The 18395-nt window shown below is 36.3% G+C and overlaps 1 protein-coding gene across 3 annotated transcripts in view; it reads right to left on the bottom strand.

Annotated features, from left to right (window-relative positions):
* Positions 1–4798: 4798 nt before the first annotated feature.
* The window catches only part of TBC1D12 (TBC1 domain family member 12), a 102327-nt gene continuing 88730 nt past the window's right edge, over positions 4799–18395 (bottom strand). For all 3 annotated transcript variants that reach the window (XM_047073195.1, XM_047073193.1, XM_047073194.1), the window contains 5 exons: positions 17791–17862; positions 10543–10671; positions 10169–10278; positions 7474–7732; positions 4799–6681 (listed from right to left, as the gene is read on the bottom strand). In XM_047073195.1, the coding sequence (XP_046929151.1) occupies positions 6613–6681; positions 7474–7732; positions 10169–10278; positions 10543–10671; positions 17791–17862 (639 nt within the window). In that variant the 3' untranslated portion in view covers positions 4799–6612. The remainder of the gene's footprint in view (positions 6682–7473; positions 7733–10168; positions 10279–10542; positions 10672–17790; positions 17863–18395) is intronic.

The raw sequence follows: 18395 nt of genomic DNA, 5'->3' as shown, positions 1-18395 counted from the left end.
TAAATGCTTAACATTAAATACTTCACTTTCATCTTTAAAAAAGGAAAGAGGCAACCTCCTTTCTTCCCTACCAGTTATTTACTATCTGCTCTCTCTTTCCCTTTACAGCTAACTTTAGAATTATCTACACTAGCAATCTTATTTCCTTGCCTCCCACTGATTCTTCAACCATTTGTCTGGCTGCTACACTCAATATATACCAAACTAACTAGGGAAATGAATGATCTACACACTGCTAAATTTAATGGACATGTCTCAATCCCTGTCTCAACCTCAATGCCACCTGACACTATCAATCACTCCTTTATGGAAACTCCTTTATGATTGTCTCTTGTTTTTTCTGACCCCAGCACTCTCCTGATATTCCTATTTCTGACATCTCTTAGCTCAGTCTCTTTCACCCAACCTTTAAGTGAACTTTCTGAATGAACCAGAAATCATCTGAGTTGGGTTTCTACCTAAGTGCATAATCTAATGGGAATATTTATTTTAGAGAGAGAGTTTGTGTGTGTGTGTGTGTGTGTGCGTGAACAAGGGAGAGAGGCAGAAGAGGAAGAGGGGAGAGGAAGAGGGATAGAGGGAGAGGGGAGAGGGAGAGGCAGAGGCAGAAGCAGATGGAGAGAATCCTAAGCAGGCTCCATGCCCAGTGTGGAGCCCAACACAGAGCTCGATCTCATGCCTCTGAGATCAAGACCTGAGCAGAGAGGTGCCTGAGTAGCTCAGTTGGTTAAGCGTCAGACTCTTGATTTCAGCTCAGGTCATGATCTCGGGGTGGGTGGGTTTGAGCCCCACATCAGGCTCCACACTGACAGTGCAGAGCATGCTTGAGATTCTCTCTCTCCCTCTCTCTGCCCCTCCTGTGCTCTCTTTCTTTCTCTCTCTCTTTCAAAATAAATAAACTTTAAAAGGAAAAAAAAAAAAGTTAAAAAAAAAAAAAAAAAAGACCTGAGTCAAAAACAAGATTTGGACATGTAACCAACTAAGCCACCCAGGTGCCCTAACAGAGATATTTTAAATGAAAGGTAAGTTCACTGAAGAATGGCCTAAAATAAAAATCTTTTCATCCAATTGTCATGACTAATGCCAAACACTATTTTGGGCACTAGCAATTCAGTGGTAAACAAAGACAATGTTTCTGACCTCAGAGTTGACACTGCAGTGGAAACAACAAATAAGGAATAAAACAATGTCAGGCAGGGAAGCCCTGGTAGCTCAGTTGCTTAAGCATCAAACTCTTGATCTCAGGGTCATGAGTGAAGCCCTGCGTTAGGCTCCACACTGGGCATGGAGCCTACTTTAAAAAACAAAACAAAACAAAACAAAACAAAACAAAACAAAAGACAGGTAGTGGTAAGTGATAGGATAAAGAAATACGAAGCTGAGGAAGGTCATGAGAATGACAGAGGATGGATATTTACACAAAGGTACAACTCTGAGGAGGTGATATTAAGCAGGAACCTGAATGAAAAGAGAACATAAGCCATACAAAGACCTAGGTAAAAAGCATTTCAGAGGGAACAGCAAGAATGAAAGCCCTTAGGTAGATATGAGGTTGGCAAGTTGAGAAATGGCAAGAAACCATTAGGTCTGCAGTAGAATTAATGAGGTTGAGTGGTAGTTGAAATTGCAGAGACAGGCAGAGACCACAACAGATAGGACTTTGTAGAGCAGAGTAAAAAAGTTTGGATTTTAATTATGAGGAATGTCACTAGAGGGTCATGAGCAAGAAATGATAGGATTTGATTTGCATTTTTTTTTCAGTTATTTTACTTCTTTTGAGAGAAAGAGCAGGAGCATGTGAGAGAGCCTGTGCGAGAGTGTGTGCACGAGTGGGGAAGGGGTGGGGAGAGACAGAATCCCAAGCAGTCTGCACGCTCGAACTCACAGATGGGGAGACCATGACCTGAGTAGAAATCAAGAGTCAGACACTTAACCGACTGAGCCACCCCAGGTACCCTTGATATGCATTAAAAAAAATTTTTTTTTTAAATAATCTCTACACCTAATGTGGGGCTTCAGCCCACAACCTCAAGTGTCACACACTCTACTGAGCCAGCCAGGTGCCCCTGATTTGCATTTTTAAAGGAGTGTAAAACATGTAGTCTAACAAGTTTTATGAGAACTGTTTACTTTTTTATGTTTATTTATTTTTGACAGAGAGAGAGAGAGAGAGAGAGAGAGAGAGACAGAGCATGAGAGGGGGAGGGGCAGAGAGAGAGAGGGAGACACAGAATCTGAAACAAGCTCCAGGCTCTGAGCAGTCAGCACAGAGCCTGATGCAGGGCTCGAACTCACAGACCCCAAGATCATGACCTGAGCCGAAGTCGGACGCTCAACCGACTGAGCCACCCAGGTGTCCAAGAACTGTTTACTTCAAAATCAAATCAGAAGAAATACTACAAGTAATGGGATATTTCCTTAGTGCACTATAATTTATTTAAAAATCACTTGGTATACATTAAGAATAGAACTCTATCATTCAAACACTTTTCAACTTATCTTCTCAGGAATCTTACGTACAATCTACAAGGTTTTAATCAAGTAAATACTTTCCTTTCAAAATTTCTTAAGGTGCTAGGGGCACCTGGGTGGCTCAGTCAGCTAAGTGTCCAACTTCAGCTCAGGCCATGATCTCACGGCTCGTGGGTTTGAGCCCCACGTCAGACTCTGTGCTGACAGAGCCTGGAGCCTGCTTGGGATTCGACGCCTCTGTCTCTCTGCCGCTCCCCCACTCACACTCTGTCTCTCTCAAAAATAAACATTAAAAAAATTAAAAATATATATATATACATGCTAAAATTAAAAGCCTTTGCAATTTATGTAATAATCAAAATACATCATTTACTTACAACATTATCAATAGTGCCTAGATCAGGAAAAACTGAAGCTTCACTTTCTGGTTTTATAGTATCATTATGTATGATACTTTGCCTGAAGATGAAAAAAATGAGAACATACATGCACCGCTGTCAATTTTATATACTTTTTCAAATCTGTATATCATTTACATTTTTATTACAAAAGTGACTCTCCAAATATATTGCAATAGTACAAAAGTCAAGTTACCTTAAATAAAACCATAAAGTACTGTTTACTTAAATGTTCAACAAATGAAAACACTTTGCAATTTTTTTAAAAGTCAAATCTTCTGGCATTTATTAGAAAACAAGCTCAACCCACAGGATGATATGCAAATAATAAAACCACATGAAATGGTAGAATGTTTGGAAAGAAATGCAATTTTGCTAACTTCCCAAGCCTTGCAACTTTATTTAGTCTATCAAAATATTAAGAGGCAATGCTTAGCAGGGCTTAGCAAATGTTCCCACTCTCATTTAAAGTACCAAGTATTTCACTTCTATTGCAATTACACTGTTAGTAAACAAAAAATATTTTCAACGGGCCAGGATTTCTTCTCTCTGAAGTCACTAGTTTCCCTGAAATCTTCTGTTTTAATTTTTGTTTTTACATGGGTGAAGCAGTGAAGTTATAATTAATGAAGTTTTACTAATTTTGGGAATTCCTATTTTGGACACTGCTTTGATAACATCAAAATAACATGAGTGCTCACGTCAGCATCACATATAACATCAAAATAACATGAATTCAATACAAAAATCACTTTTTCCCCCAGAGGTAAGACTTTGTTTTCTGACACTGTATATGCCAACTAGTCGTAGAAAATTAAACATGGCTATTTCACATGTTTTTTCACCTCTTTTATACCCATCTCTGCTGTCTGAATATGCTCATGGAATACAAAAGAATTTTATCAATCAAAAATAAGAAAAAGAAAAATAAAATGTATGGCATTATGAAGTAATATAAATTATTCCATGATTATATAATTTAGAATTACACTAACAGTATAGACTCTTAAAATGTTGACTGCTCTAGATAAAAATAGCATCAATTCCCAAGCTACAATGAAAGCTGTTATCCTAAAGTCGGAGGCTTCACAATCCCAATGCCCTTTTGCAAATGCTACCTAACTTTTGTAAAGTCAAACAAATATACCCAAACCAATAACATTATATGAAGATCATCAATGCAAAAGAAATCAGCAAAAACCGTAACTATGTTCTAGGGCTTTCAGAAAACTATGCTACCTGGGGCACCTAGTTGGCTCAGTTGGTTAAGCATCCGACTTCAGCTCAGGTCACGATCTCACGGTTCATGAGTTCATTCAAGCCCTGCATCGGGCTCCAGCTGTGCTTACAGCTTGGAGCCTGGAGCCTGCTTTGGATTCTGTGTCTCCCTCTCTCTCTGCCCCTCCCCTGCTTGCACTCTCTCTCTCTCAAAAATAAACATTAAAAAATTAAAAAAAAAAGAAAATTATGCTACTTACTGGGATCTTCTAAGTACCACTTAAATAATACAATGTATACCTGGCTGAAAGGACATAAAATGAGAAACAATATATATATATATATATTATACATATATAATATACATATAATATATATATTAAGTAGACAAACGAAACATTATACATATTAAATTTTATATAATCTTGGAGATTTTTAGGAAAACTTATTTTTTAACTGAAAACCAAACAACCTATCATACACTGACCATGTAAAACAACCTTATATTGCCTGTAGAGTAGGTTCAAAGGAAGATACAGTACAATATTTGAACTGCCACTATGGTCAGTCTCAAGAGGCTGAAGGACTAAAAATATCCCCTGAAGAAGAAATTTGGCAAAAAAAAAAAAAAAAAAAAAGTTATTCTTTTCCTCCAAATGTGGTAAAATAAACCAGTTATCCCCAAAGTAATGAACACTCATTTCAAGTAATTACTCTGCTTACAAGTTTTATTTACACAGTAATTATTAATAGTGGTTTTTAGTGAATTCCTTGTATTTACATTTTATATACACATTTATATTTGAAAGGTAAAGAAACTGTACAATAATAAAAATGAGAAAAAGTAATACAGTAATTTAGGTCAACTCAGGAAACAAATACACAAAAGTAAGATTAAATTTAGGCAGGTAGTATAACTTCAATGAGATTACTGCCAGCGGTTACATTCCCTGTTACCAGGACCACCAATACCAAGGAAGTAGTTACCAGAGTTAAAATGTCATTCTAAAACCTATTAAGACCCTGGATACTCCCTCAATATTATTACACTACTAGTTTCCACTAAGTAAGCTCCAAAGATAGGAGTTAACTTCTGAGGGTTCCACTAGTGGTCCCTAGGCTAGAATGACCCATGGGGTAAAAATATATGGACACCATCTGGTCCCATACTCCTAAAGAGGCAGTCACTGAACTAACAAGGTTCTCAGGCTTGTTAGTTTGAAGACTACATACTGCTACCAGAAATAGTATGCTTAAGATTTGTTTTAAACCAAACTGCAACATAAAAGCACACTGTATATCTAATTATTAACAAAAGAGCATGTTATACAGATATCACTTATAATACTCAAGTGATTTAGGTTCAAGGATTAAACATAATATAATAAATTTCATATGAATTTACCAATAATTAATAATTTCTTTATCCACTATACCATCAAAGTTAGACTTGTTAGAAAAAAGTTAATTTTATCTTTTTCTTTTACTCTTATTTCCATTGATTAGAAAATTATGCACAGTGTTTTACAAGTCATAGACTTGGCTACATGTTAAGATTTCAAATTTAAAACGGAATTAAATTTTGTTTCTACAGACAGTGAAGGAATTTCAACTAAGAAGTTTAACATCTTGCCAAGTAGCATGCTATTTAAGAACTCTCAGAATTCATATGTTTTACTCTTACCAGTGAAAAATCTCATTGATATTTATGGACTTACTTCCAAAATCAAGTCTTCAGTCCACTAAAGTGCAAAGAACTTTCCTTCTACCAGTTAGCTTTCTTAAATTACTAGATGAATTTAATAATTCTAGTAATAGAACAATTTCTTACACTAGAAACAGAAAGGCTAAAATTCTCTGAGTGACAGGAATTCCCTAAGAAACAATTTCCCTTCAGAAACAGACAGACATGATACTGTGGAAAACATCTAATTGAATGTGAAACAAGCTCCCACCAGTATTTCCAGTTCCCAGAAAACCCAAACTTCCCCCAACCTGTGAGTGAAGGTAATGACTTCAATGACTTAAATAATTTACAATCAAAGTTGCTTACTCTTGGTCTCTAATATCTTCAAAAGGTCAGAACTGGAGACAATGTTTGTACTAAGGTGTTTATTTCAAATAGTATTTTGGAAGTTAAAGTAGTATTTAACAATCTGCTCTGACCTCCAAAGTGCTTTTATGGTAACTGTTAAGAAAGAAAAGATGTAAAAATTTGAATAATCTCCAAAGCTGTTAAAAAAGTTTATTGCATTAAACCGTTCACTCCAAATTATGGAGTATGAACTAGCCATTTAAACTTTTTCCTTTGTAAAAGGGCTCTCTACAAAATACTTTTTTATTAATACTGTCAATCAGTTACTCATTTCATTAACTTCAGTCATGGAATTCAAAATCAGCACTTTCCCATGTCTTGATTCGTTTAGATTTCTCCAACATTTTCTTCCATGTTTTTTACATAGGAAACAAAAAACTTTTATCAAAAAAACATCTTTTACATTACATTTAGTCTTAATTTTGAAGATTAGCTTTTCAAAGCAGGACTATTATTCTTGTCTCCTTCTTTAATATCCTTCATTACAGAGGCAAAGACCTGAAAATTATATAAAGGAAAGATTAATCCTCAAAATTAGCTACCACACAGATTAAGATATTTAAATAACTATAGCTTATTAATGCGAAAAGGCTTTAGTATATTTAACTCTGTCCACTGGAAGACTGCCATTCTCAAATCCTCTTGTTTGTTTCAACCCAATTTTATGGTATATACATTCCAGTTTTTTATCACTTGCCAAATATTATGAAATTACTATTTGGTAACAGAACATTTTCTTGACCGATATTCCCTTTTTTTTTTTTTGGACCAGTATTCTTAGATTTCATTTTCATAAGTAATAAAACTGTGAGCTTATGATGCCTACCATCTATCATTCAAGGAGCAAGTGATAATGCTATCTTATATGTCACTTAACTTAGACTGCCAATGTTTGCTTCCCTAACAAGACTAAAAGCATCTAAAAAGCTACAAATCATACATTATATACTTTCTATTGCAAACTCTTAGCACGCAGTAGGTGTTTAATACAGTTGTTGTCTACTTGAGATACCAAAGTAATTACAGAATTGCTCTGGCAAATGGGACCACTGTAGATTGTAGTTCACTAAATGCAAAACATTACTGGACTTACATAAAAATAATATAGGTTTGGATAGGTGAAAGAGAAGTAATATGTTTTAAACTCTTGCTCTTTCAAAGTCAAAAATCAGTTTTTAATTGATTTTTAATTAAATACTAACATTTGAGAAATAAGTAACTTTTTTTTACAAGAAGTCAACTGATTGTTTTAACATATCTATTAGAAGAAGTAGGAAGAGGTCACTCTACCTGAGTCCATTTTTTGGTGCTATTCTGCATCTGAATGGCTGCAATACAGTTGAACAGCTTTTCTGATGTGATATCTTCTGGCAATTTAGTTAGGAACTGTGCTATATGAATAAAGTCCATTTGTAGAAGAATATCTTCATATAATCGGAGGATTCCTAATCCAGTCCTAAATAAAAATTCCTCCCCATCTCTGCAAAATACATCCCAGACTCTACAGGCCAGATCAAGTGGGAGTGATTTGCTATACAGTGTGAAGATCCTAAAATTAGGGGGGAAATAGTCATTGAAATTTTTCATTCATTTATCCATTCACTCATTAAACATCTCTATATAAAAACAACAGTGCTTAATTAGGGATAAAAAGGCAAATAAGATATAACTCCTTCTTTCAAAAACTTGAGCAGTGGGAAAGTAACAAATAACGAAATTATGTGAATTTACAACCTTCCATAGAGATATGGCTTAACACATATTAGAGTGACAAAATCACCTAGTAGTTAAGGATATGGTCTTTGAAACCATAATATCTGAGTTTGACATTAGTAGTGTTACCTTGAGCAAGATATCCACCCTTGCTGTGCCTCAGTTTCCTCATTAGTAAACAAAGAATGATATTACCTACCTCTCAGGATTGTTTTGAAAATTAAAGGAATAAATGTAAAGTATTTAGAACAGTGCCTGGCACATAAGAAATGCTCAAAAAAGTTACTTATTATTGTATGAGGAACCCAAGTATCTATTAACCTAAAAATCATAATGTCTGACTTGTCTCTCTTCTCCTACCACAGACATCTATCTACTGGGTTTTTGTTTTTCCCTTTACCAAACTTTACTTACTACTTCTTTTGGAGCATGTATACGCTCCCAACAGAATCACCAAAACGGTTTTTCCCATCATTTCTGACAATGTCTGATCATGTAATTCTTTATCCAGTGGTGCTTCGGGGCGGCATTCTGGTTGGGGAAATAGGAGAGTAGGTGCTAGAGAACTTTTCTTGAAGCTGCCTTGGCAAAGCACACATTTTTTTTTTTTTTTAAGATTTTATTTTTAACTAATCTCTACAACCAACATGGGGCTCAAACTTACAACCCCAAGATCAAGAGTCGCATGCTCTACATACTGAGCCAGCCAGGCACCCACAAAATACACATTTTTTTTTTTTTTTACAAAGATTGTGTTTATTTGAGGTAGTGCTGATGAAACCTGAGGAAGAGAACTAAAGGCTCCTACCCTATTTAGCACTGCCACTTATTTATTCCTCTTTTCTCTTGCATAATCGATTGTGGGATTTGTATGTAGTAAGTTGAACAGAGGCAGTGAAACAAAAACCCTTGTCTATTTCTTACATTATAAACACATATTTAATTGCACAACAAAAAGCATGCCCTTGGTAGTACAGAGAACAGTAATTCATTGCTCAAAATGAGAGAGAGAATGGCACTACCACTGTCTAGGAAGTTTCTAGTACACAGTACTCACTCATTATTGGTTCCATCCTGCTCCCTATTATTAATTGTGATCCTGGTTTGTCTCCTGTTGACACTCCTCAGGCCTGAAAATTGAGTATTTTCCCCCCCTTCCCCCTCTTAGTATTTGATCTTGGTCCTCTGGGTCTCATGATATAAAACCTTTCTTCTCCCCCATTATCTTGGGTCCTTCCCAGAGGAACTCTAATGTTCCTAGTGGGAATGGATGAGAACACACCGAAAAATAAGTTTTAAAAAAATCTTAAATAAAAGAAGCCCCAAAAAACTGGTAAGACAGCATATTTGATCAAAGCCATTAATTATTTATTTTTCTATATTAAAACTTAGGATCATTTACATGAAATCCACTGAATTTGGTGATTAGAATTTAAGGGTTGAATGTTTCATACATACTCTTAACAACCTATCTTAAGATAACTGCACCATCCCTTTGGCAAAATTCACCACCCCTCCGTTCTGTAATCAACGGGCTCACCAGAGTCTTTGGCAAGGAAGTGTTGAAATTGGAAAGTTGAAAAAAAGGCATTAGCACCTAAATAAGGCTCCACTCTTCTGTCAAAAAGCTGGATAAAGCCTTGAAAAAACAAAGCCTTCAAAAAAAAAAAAAAAAAACAAAAAACCCACTATCGTAACTATCACAAGCTCTTGTGTGTGAAGAATAAAGAAATGGCTCTCTTTCTGAGAGTATATGTAGTATGTACTAGGCATTGAATGAAATAATCCATGTAAAACACCCTCATACCAGCTTAAGATATAGATATTATTATTCTCATTTTCTATATAAGAGACTAAAATACAAACTGAGGGATTCTCATTTCAGCCCAGAGTCCATGTTCTTAATCAAATGCTTCCCCACAAAAATGTGAATTTCTCTACTTGTAAGGGAAGAAGTTTTCAGATGTATAATCCTGTACATAAGATTTACTTTAGTTCCTGAATTACACAAAAAGTTTTTTTTTTTTAAGTATTTTATTTTTGAGAGAGCGTGCGCACAAGCAAGAGAGGGGCAGAGAGAAAGAGGGAGACATAGAATCTGAAGCAGGCTCCAGGCTCTGAGCTGTCAGCACAGAGCCTGATGTGGGGCTTAAACCCACAAACTATGAGATCATGACCTGAGCCGAAGTCGGACATTTAACTGACTGGGCCACCCAGGTGCCCCTACTTGGTTTTTTATTTTTAATTATATTTTATGTATGTTATGACTTACCAGTCTATCAAGTATATGTCTGGTGTAAGACTGTAAGATTTAAAATGAAGAAATAGTTTGGAGAGATTTTCTTCAAAAAATACTTCAAACGTTGCAAAATATTTCAACATCTAAAGATAGAAATATCAATAAAGTTATTAAAGAGCATACTAGAGTATACTCTAGAAGTAAAGAAATTAAATCCCTAATAACAAATTAACAAAAAGTCTTGCTTAGCACCTCTTTCTGAGTCTTTTCATCAAGCATTTGCAAAACCGTAATTCAATGAAAAACTTATTTTAGTCTTCCAATTACTGTTTTTCCCTCCAAAAGAGCATTCAGACTATAGAAACCAACAATTAAAGGAAAATACGATTCATTCCAAATGTTCATACCATGCTGTGATCCACACGAAAAAAGGCCAACTGGCATGGCTTATTGAGGAGATTTGCAAACGCAATGAAGGCATCTGCCTCTTCCAAATTGAGAATGAGAACTGCTGCTATGAAGGACATCCCTTGGACCTTCAAAGAGAAAAGAAATTAATCAAAATATGCTTACAATAATAATTCTATGTACTTTATCTTACAGTATTCTTAAAAAATTATAAAATGATTAAAGTAGAATTAATCAAGATTTCTTTTTATTTGCCAATGAGAGCGCCGGATCCTAACCACTAGACCACGAGGATTATTTGCCAATGAAAGTAAATACAGAGAACCTGTTAGTAATTATGAAATCTCCCTAATTTTACATTTCTTGTTCATGTGTTATGGCTTAAAAAGAATTAGGGAATGGGATGCCTGGGTAGCTCAGTCGGTTAAGCATCTGACTTCAGCTCAGGGCTCAATCTCAAGGTTCATGACCTTGAGTCCCACATAGGGTGAGTTCCAGCTCTGCTTCAGGTATGCACAAGCCTCACTTTGGGTGAACACAAGCCCCACTTTAGGTGAGCCCTACTTGTGCGTATGTGTGTCTCTCTCTCTCCCTCATGGGATTGTCTCTTTCTGCCATGCCCCTCTTTCACTTCCACCCTCTCTCTCAAAACAACAAAAATAAAATAAAAAGAATTAGGAAAATTTCTTGGAAAAAAAGAATAAAGTATTGGCTTTTACTTGTTACAAAAGTCTATCTCCATGTATTGTCTCACTTTCATTTTCTCTAAGTCTGAAGTCTTTCGAAGTAGAGTATAGTGAAAATCAGGTGATTGCTTTCATTGTTATAGCACATCTGTCTGAGGTAGAAAATCAGGAACTAAGAATAAAAGAAATGTATGAGAACTGCTGCTGAAATTCTAAGACAGAAGAGGTTGTGGGAGGTTGGACAGTGAGGCTGGGTTCCTGGAAAGTAGGATGAAGAAATATGAAAAAACCATTCCAGTGGCAGAAAGAAATAGGAGTAAAGAGGTGTAGGACCAGCCCAGCTGAAGCACAAGATTTATTATAATGAGAGAACTTTTTTTCTTAACTTTATATTTAAATTTTAGTTAACATACAGTGCAATAATGGTTTCCGGAGAATTCAGTGATTAATCATTTAATACAACACCCAGTGCTCATCAGAACCAGTGCCCTCCTTAATACCCATCACCTATCTAGCCTATCTCCCACCCACCTCCAACCATCAACTTATAGTTTGTTCTCCATCTTTAAGAGTTTCTTGTGGTTTGTTTTCCTCTCTCCTCTTTTCCCTCACCTTCCCATATGTTCATCTGTTTTGTTTCTTAAATTCCACATAAGTGAAACCATATGGTATTTGTCTTTCTTGGACTTATTTTACTAGCATAATACATTCTAGCTCCATTACGTCATTGCAAATGGCAAGATTTCATTATTTTTGATGGCTGAGTAATATTCCACTGTGTATATATGTATGTGTATGTGTGTGTATACACATATATAAAGAAGGTGGTATATAGCGTGGTGTGGTACACACATACCACCTTCCTTACCTGTTCATCAGTCAATGGACATTTGGGTTCTCTCCATAGTTCAGCTATTGTTGATAATGTTGCTATAAACATTAGAGTGCATGTACCTCTTCAAATCTGTATTTTTATATCCTTTGGGTAAATACCTAATAGTGCAATTGCTAGAATGTAGGGTAGTTCTATTTTTAGTTTTCTTTAGTGATCTCCATACTGTTCTCCAGTTTGCATTCCCACCAACAGTACAAAAGGGTTCCCCTTTCTCCACATTCTTGCCAACACCTGTTGTTTCTTGCGTTGTTAATTTTAGCCATTCTGACACGTGTGAGGTGGTATCTCATGGTTTTGATGTGTATTTCCCTGATGATGAGTGATGTTGAGCATCTTTTCATGTGTCTGTTGGCCATCTGGATGTCTTCTTTGGAAAAGTGTCTGTTCATGTCTTCTGCCCATTTCTTTTTAAAAAAATTTTTTTTTTTCAACATTTATTTATTTTTGGGACAGAGAGAGACAGAGCATGAACGGGGGAGGGGCAGAGAGAGAGGGAGACACAGAATCAGAAACAGGCTCCAGGCTCTGAGCCATCAGCCCAGAGCCTGACGCGGGGCTCGAACTCACGGACCGCGAGATCGTGACCTGGCTGAAGTCGGACGCTTAACCGACTGCACCACCCAGGCGCCCCTTCTGCCCATTTCTTAACTGGTTATTTGTTTTTTGGGTGTTGAGTTGTTAAGCTCTTTATAGATTTTGGAATCTAACCTTTTATCAGATATATCATTTGTAAATATCTTCTCCCATTCCATAAGTTGCACTTTAGTTTTGTTGATTGTTTCCTGAGCTGTGCAGAAGCTTTTAATGTTGAAGTCCCAATAGTTCATATGTTTGCTTTTATTTCCCTTGCCTCTGGAGATATGTCTAGTAAGGAGATGCTCTGGCTGAGGTCAAAGAGGTTGCTGCCCGTGTTCTCCTCTGGGATTTTGATGGTTTCCTGTCTTACATTTAGATCTTTCATCCATTTTTGATTTGTGTATGGTATAAGAAAGTGGTCCAGTTTCATTCTTCTGCATGTTGCTGTCCAATTTTCCCAACACCATTTGTTGAAGAGACTTTTTTCCATCAGATATTATAATGAGAGAACTTAAGTATGATGTATTTACAAACAGTGAAAGGCATTGAGTAAAAAGCTCATCTATATAGATGCTTGCTTGAGTTATGGAGAACTATTATGAATTTTTTAGCAAATAAGTGATATGGAACTGCTGCTATAAAAATACTCATTCTTTGGGGCACATGGGTGGCTCAGCTGGTTAAGCATATGACTTTGGCTCAGGTCATGATCTCACGATTCATGGGTTCGAGCCCCACATTGGGCTCTGTGCTGACAGCTCAGAGCCTGGGGCCTGCTTCAGATTCCGTGTCTCCTTCTCTCTCTGCCCCTCCTCTGCTCTCTCACTCTCTCTCTCTCTCCTTCAAAAATAAATATTTAAAAAAAAAACAAAAACAAAAACAAACCTCATTCTTTTACTAAAAAAAAAAAAAATTCATCATCCACTTTACTTCTGGTAAAGACTTGCATAAGAGACTTACAGAAAAAGACCACTAAGGATATTTGCAATGAAACCATGGTCTCTTTTTCCCAACCAAATGTTTTGAAAGGTTTGCCTACAATCACTATTTCTACTTTCTCAGCTCTCTTTGAAGTTTTTAGCACACCTCAGTCTGGATTCCCACTCCATTACTATACTATCTTGAAACTTCTTGCCAGGATAACCAGTACTTATAAACCCCAATGGGCACTTTTCTATGCTCCTAGAATTCCGTTTGGTTCTGTGATCCAGTATTTTTTTGTTCTCCTCCTACTTCCCTGGCTTCTTCTGATTACTTTCGGCAAAATCTACAGAAATTCCCTATTTGATTTTCTAGAGTATTAATTCCATGAGGACAGAGCCTGTGGTAGGCAGAATAACGTGCCTAGGACGGGATCTATATCCTAATCGCTGGAACCTGTGAAAATGATTTCTTACATGGCAAAAGGGACTTTGCAGATGTGATTAAATTAAGGATTTTGTGATGGTGAGATCACAATGTAAGTGTATTGGTGGGTGTGCCCAATGTAATCATCATGAGGATCCTTATAAATAAAAAAGGGAAGTAGGAGAATCAGAGAGAGAGAAACTTGAGGATACGATACTACTAGCTTTGAAGATGGAGGTGCAGGGTCAAGAGCCAAGGAATGCGGGCAGTTTCCAGAAGCCAGAGTAGGCAAGGAAGTGAGTTCTTCCCTAGAGCCTCCAGAAAGATAACAGCCCTGCCAATACCTTGACTTTCAGATTTCTAATCTCCAGAGCTTCCAGATAATAAATCTATATTGTTTAAAGCCACTAAGTTTGTGGCAATTTGTTATGGCAATAATAGGAAACTACTACAGTACAGAGACAAGACCATGTCTGTTTGTTTACAATTATATTCTTTAAAAAAAAATTAAAAAAAAATTTTTTTTACGTTTATTTATTTTTGAGACAGAGAGAGACAGAGCATGAATGGGGGGAGGGTCAGAGAGAGGGAGACACAGAATCTGAAACAGGCTCCAGGCTCTGAGCTGTCAGCACAGAGCCCGACGCGGGGCTCGAACTCACGGACCGCAAGATCATGACCTGAGCCGAAGTCGGCTGCTTAACCGACTGAGCCACCCAGGCGCCCCTAAAAAAATTTTTTTAAGTTTATTTATTTTGAGAGAGAGAGAGACAGCGTGTGTTGGGGAGGAACAGAGAGAGAGCATCCCAAGCAGGGGGTCATGTGGGGCTTGAACTCATGAAACCTCAAGATCATGACCTGAGCCAAACCCAAGAGTTGGACGCTCAACCAACTGAGCCACCCAGGCGCCCCACAATTATATTTCTAATATAAAAATATATTTTTATATTAAAATTGTTAACCATCTGTAATAGAAGAGTAGCCAATAGAAGGAATTAAAAATATATTTAATTGAATCTAAGATGCTGTTTAAAAAACATTATTTTACATCACACCAAAAAAGAAAAATGCCACTTAAACACTGACAACACTTTCTTAGAATTTTTATTTGATGTGTATCACAGAGCTATTTAAAGCTCAGATTTATCATATATCACTATTTCGTATATATGAAAAGGAAATAAAAATAAAGTTATTTCTACAGTATCTTCAAAGTCCAATTTTTGAATATTCTGTATGATTTATCAACTTGTGATGTGATACACTAAAATAAGCACACCATTTACATAGTATTTCTATGAAAAATGTATAACCTAAATCTAACCATGAGGAAATGATCAGGAAACTACTGCAAAAGAATCAAAAAAGGGTCATTATAAAATCAGGCTTGACTCTTCAAAAGTGTTACAGTCATGATAGACAGAAAAGGCTAAAAAACTGTTCCAGATGAAAGGACACTAAGGCAACAGGACAACTAAATGCCACATCCAACTCTGACTGGATCCTGGAAGTGGCGCTGGGATGGAGCTGGTGCAACTTTTCTGTTTGAAATTATTCAAAATAAAAATTTAACAAACAAAAAACCCTTATGGATAGACCACGCAGCTTAAGAAGTAAAACTTTAGGGGTGCCTGGCTGGCTCAGTTGAAACAGCATGCAACTCTTGATCTTGGGGTTGTGAGTTCAAGCCCCACATTGGGCATAGAGCTTACTTTGAAAAAAAAAAAAAAAAAAAAAAAAAAACAAAGAAAAAAAACAAGAAAGAAAAAGAAGTAAAACTACCAGTTGAAATACCTGTGTAACTGAACCACTTTGTTACTTGAAATCTTTCTTCCTTCCCTTAAGCTTGGCTGGGTCATGGGAGGAAGTCAACTACTTATATTCCCTATTCTTTATTGCCTTTGCACACATGCACACAGATCTTTCTTGTTTTTGTTTTGCTGATAATCACTACAGACAAACAGAAAACTATAATGAAAATAAATGCAGGGAAGATACACACCTTGCAAAGTTCTTACAGTAATACCGGAGTCCTGGTCTACAGTTTCTGACTCCTCCTGAGATACTGGAAAATGTAGTCTCCTCACTTCCACCTTTATGATCTACTGACCTTAGAGCCCCACCATAGTGCAAGCCAAGTTCACAGTAGTTACAGTCCAGACAAATTAATAGCTCCCTACTTCCTTGCTTCAAAATGCAAAGCTTATATCAGAGGACCTACAGACAGGTGATAATCAAGACTCAAGGGTTTTATTCTACTCAGAAGTAAGCTATAACCAGGGCACCTAGCTGGCTCGGTTCAAAGACATGTGACTCTTGATCTCAGGGTTGTGAGTTCAAGGCCCCACATTGGGTGTGTAGAGGTTACTTAAAAATAAAATCTTTAAAAGATGTGAACATTACATAATGTTTTTATAATTCTAAGACATAAAACATGAGCAAGAGAGTCTTTATTTCATTTCATTTCACTTTTAAATAGGCTTCATGTACAGCACGGAGCCCAGTGCAGGGCTTGAACTCACCACCCTGAGATCAAGACCTGAGCTGAGGATCAAGAATCAGATGCTTAACTGAGTCACCCAGGCACCCCAAACAAGAGAGTTTAGACTCCTCGTCCAAATTTACTTTCTCCATAAGGACTACTTGACAATCTTCTTTAATACAAAACCTGTCCCATTCTCAAACCTAGCACTTTCCCCCTTTATACACCATACTTTTTACTTTTCCTGTAGCACTTATTACCTTTTAATATAACATGATTTATTTGTTTGTTGTTTGTCTCCTCCTCCTAAACCCTAAGTGTCAGAAGGGGAATAATCTTTATTTTGTTCACTGAGGTATCTAAAGTGCCTAGAACAATGCCTGGCATATAGCAATGACCACACAAATATTTGTTGAGTGAATGAATAAACAAACGTACAAATGAACATGTAACAAAACAGAGTAAGTTAAGTTGTACCAGACAACAATCCTATTCTCTGAAACTCTCCTATTTTAAGACAGAGGTGAGCAGATGAGGTTTTATGACTTCTAGTTAAACACGGCAAATTGAACACTCACATTTTTCTTTGTTCCCTCCCAAATCCAACTAAAATGACGGTAAAGAAAAAAAATATTAGCCTAGAAGGACAAAGAGAATGGAAAATAATATAAACAGTAAATAAAAATGTCAACAGCATTTTAGAAATTTTAACTAAATGTTAAATTAGTTAAATGCTGAAATGATGAATGCTGAAACTAAAATATCTGCAGAGGAGGAAGCAGAGGAGGAATAAGCAGCAAGCCAATTCAGCCATACATCTGGAAGGCTCAGAAACTGAAGTTATCAGGTCCCTCTGAAATTGGGAGGTAAGGCTAAAACTAGGATTCAACCAGTTTATAAAAGGCCCAAGTCTCCTTCCTCTATCCTGTATGGACAGATGCCTATCCTTCCCTCAAACTGGCATAATAGAAGAGGTTTATCTCTAGAGGCACAGGCACTGGAAGAAGGGGATAAAGTACCATACCAACAGCAGTGGCAATAAATAAAAGTTTACAAATTGAATAATGAAATCCCAGCAGTTCTTCCAGAAATCTGGTGGGCAGTCTCATAAACCCCTGGGAAGATTCCTCTCTAGGTAAGTTGGTAGGCCGAAGAAAAATAAGACATAGAGAATACAGACATTTGGGAGCTAGTGCAATGTAAGATACTTTGCGAAGATAAAATGTTTATATTCAAAAACCAGACTGAAACAAATACTTACATAACCAACATCAGGTCTGTAACACGTATATGCCCCTAAGATACTATGTAAGACATCATGATATGGACCACCCTTAAGAGAGAAAAATGAAATGTCAAACTGTACAAATAATAGTCTCTAAGTTAATTCTCAAATAATTAATTTTTAAAGACTTCCTAAATGACTAGTTTTAGTTAGTATATTGTATCATTATCAGAAATATTCTACATATACTCTGCCAAGATATTTTCTCTAAAGAATAAAAAAATATTTAATCCTGAAAAAACCAAATAAACTCACTTGACAGATACAAGTTATCATTTTAAAGATTGCTAGATTTGGTACAAGATTATGATGAAAACAGATTGTTCCATTTCATACAATATAATTTCAGCAAAAGAAACCCATCAAGCTACAGCAAGTTATGTTTATCAATAATTTTAATCTTAATGGTAAAAATTTTTATCTCGTTTTATCAATCTATAGAGGAATTCCATGTGTGAAATATACAGTCCACACAAAATGTAATCATTTCTCACAAAGTACGTTTCTCACAAGCAACTCGTAAGCCTCTGCACAAAATGATTTTTATAAGCCATTTTTTTCCCATTTCAATAGTAATTCTG

This window comes from Lynx rufus, unplaced genomic scaffold (assembly GCF_022079265.1).
Source record: "Lynx rufus isolate CCGP_SWC_20201006 ecotype Redwood Valley unplaced genomic scaffold, mLynRuf1.p SCAF_11, whole genome shotgun sequence".
Classification (NCBI taxonomy): domain Eukaryota; kingdom Metazoa; phylum Chordata; class Mammalia; order Carnivora; family Felidae; genus Lynx; species Lynx rufus.
Note: the sequence above shows the minus strand (reverse complement) of the source record. Positions and strands in the feature narration are given on the sequence as shown.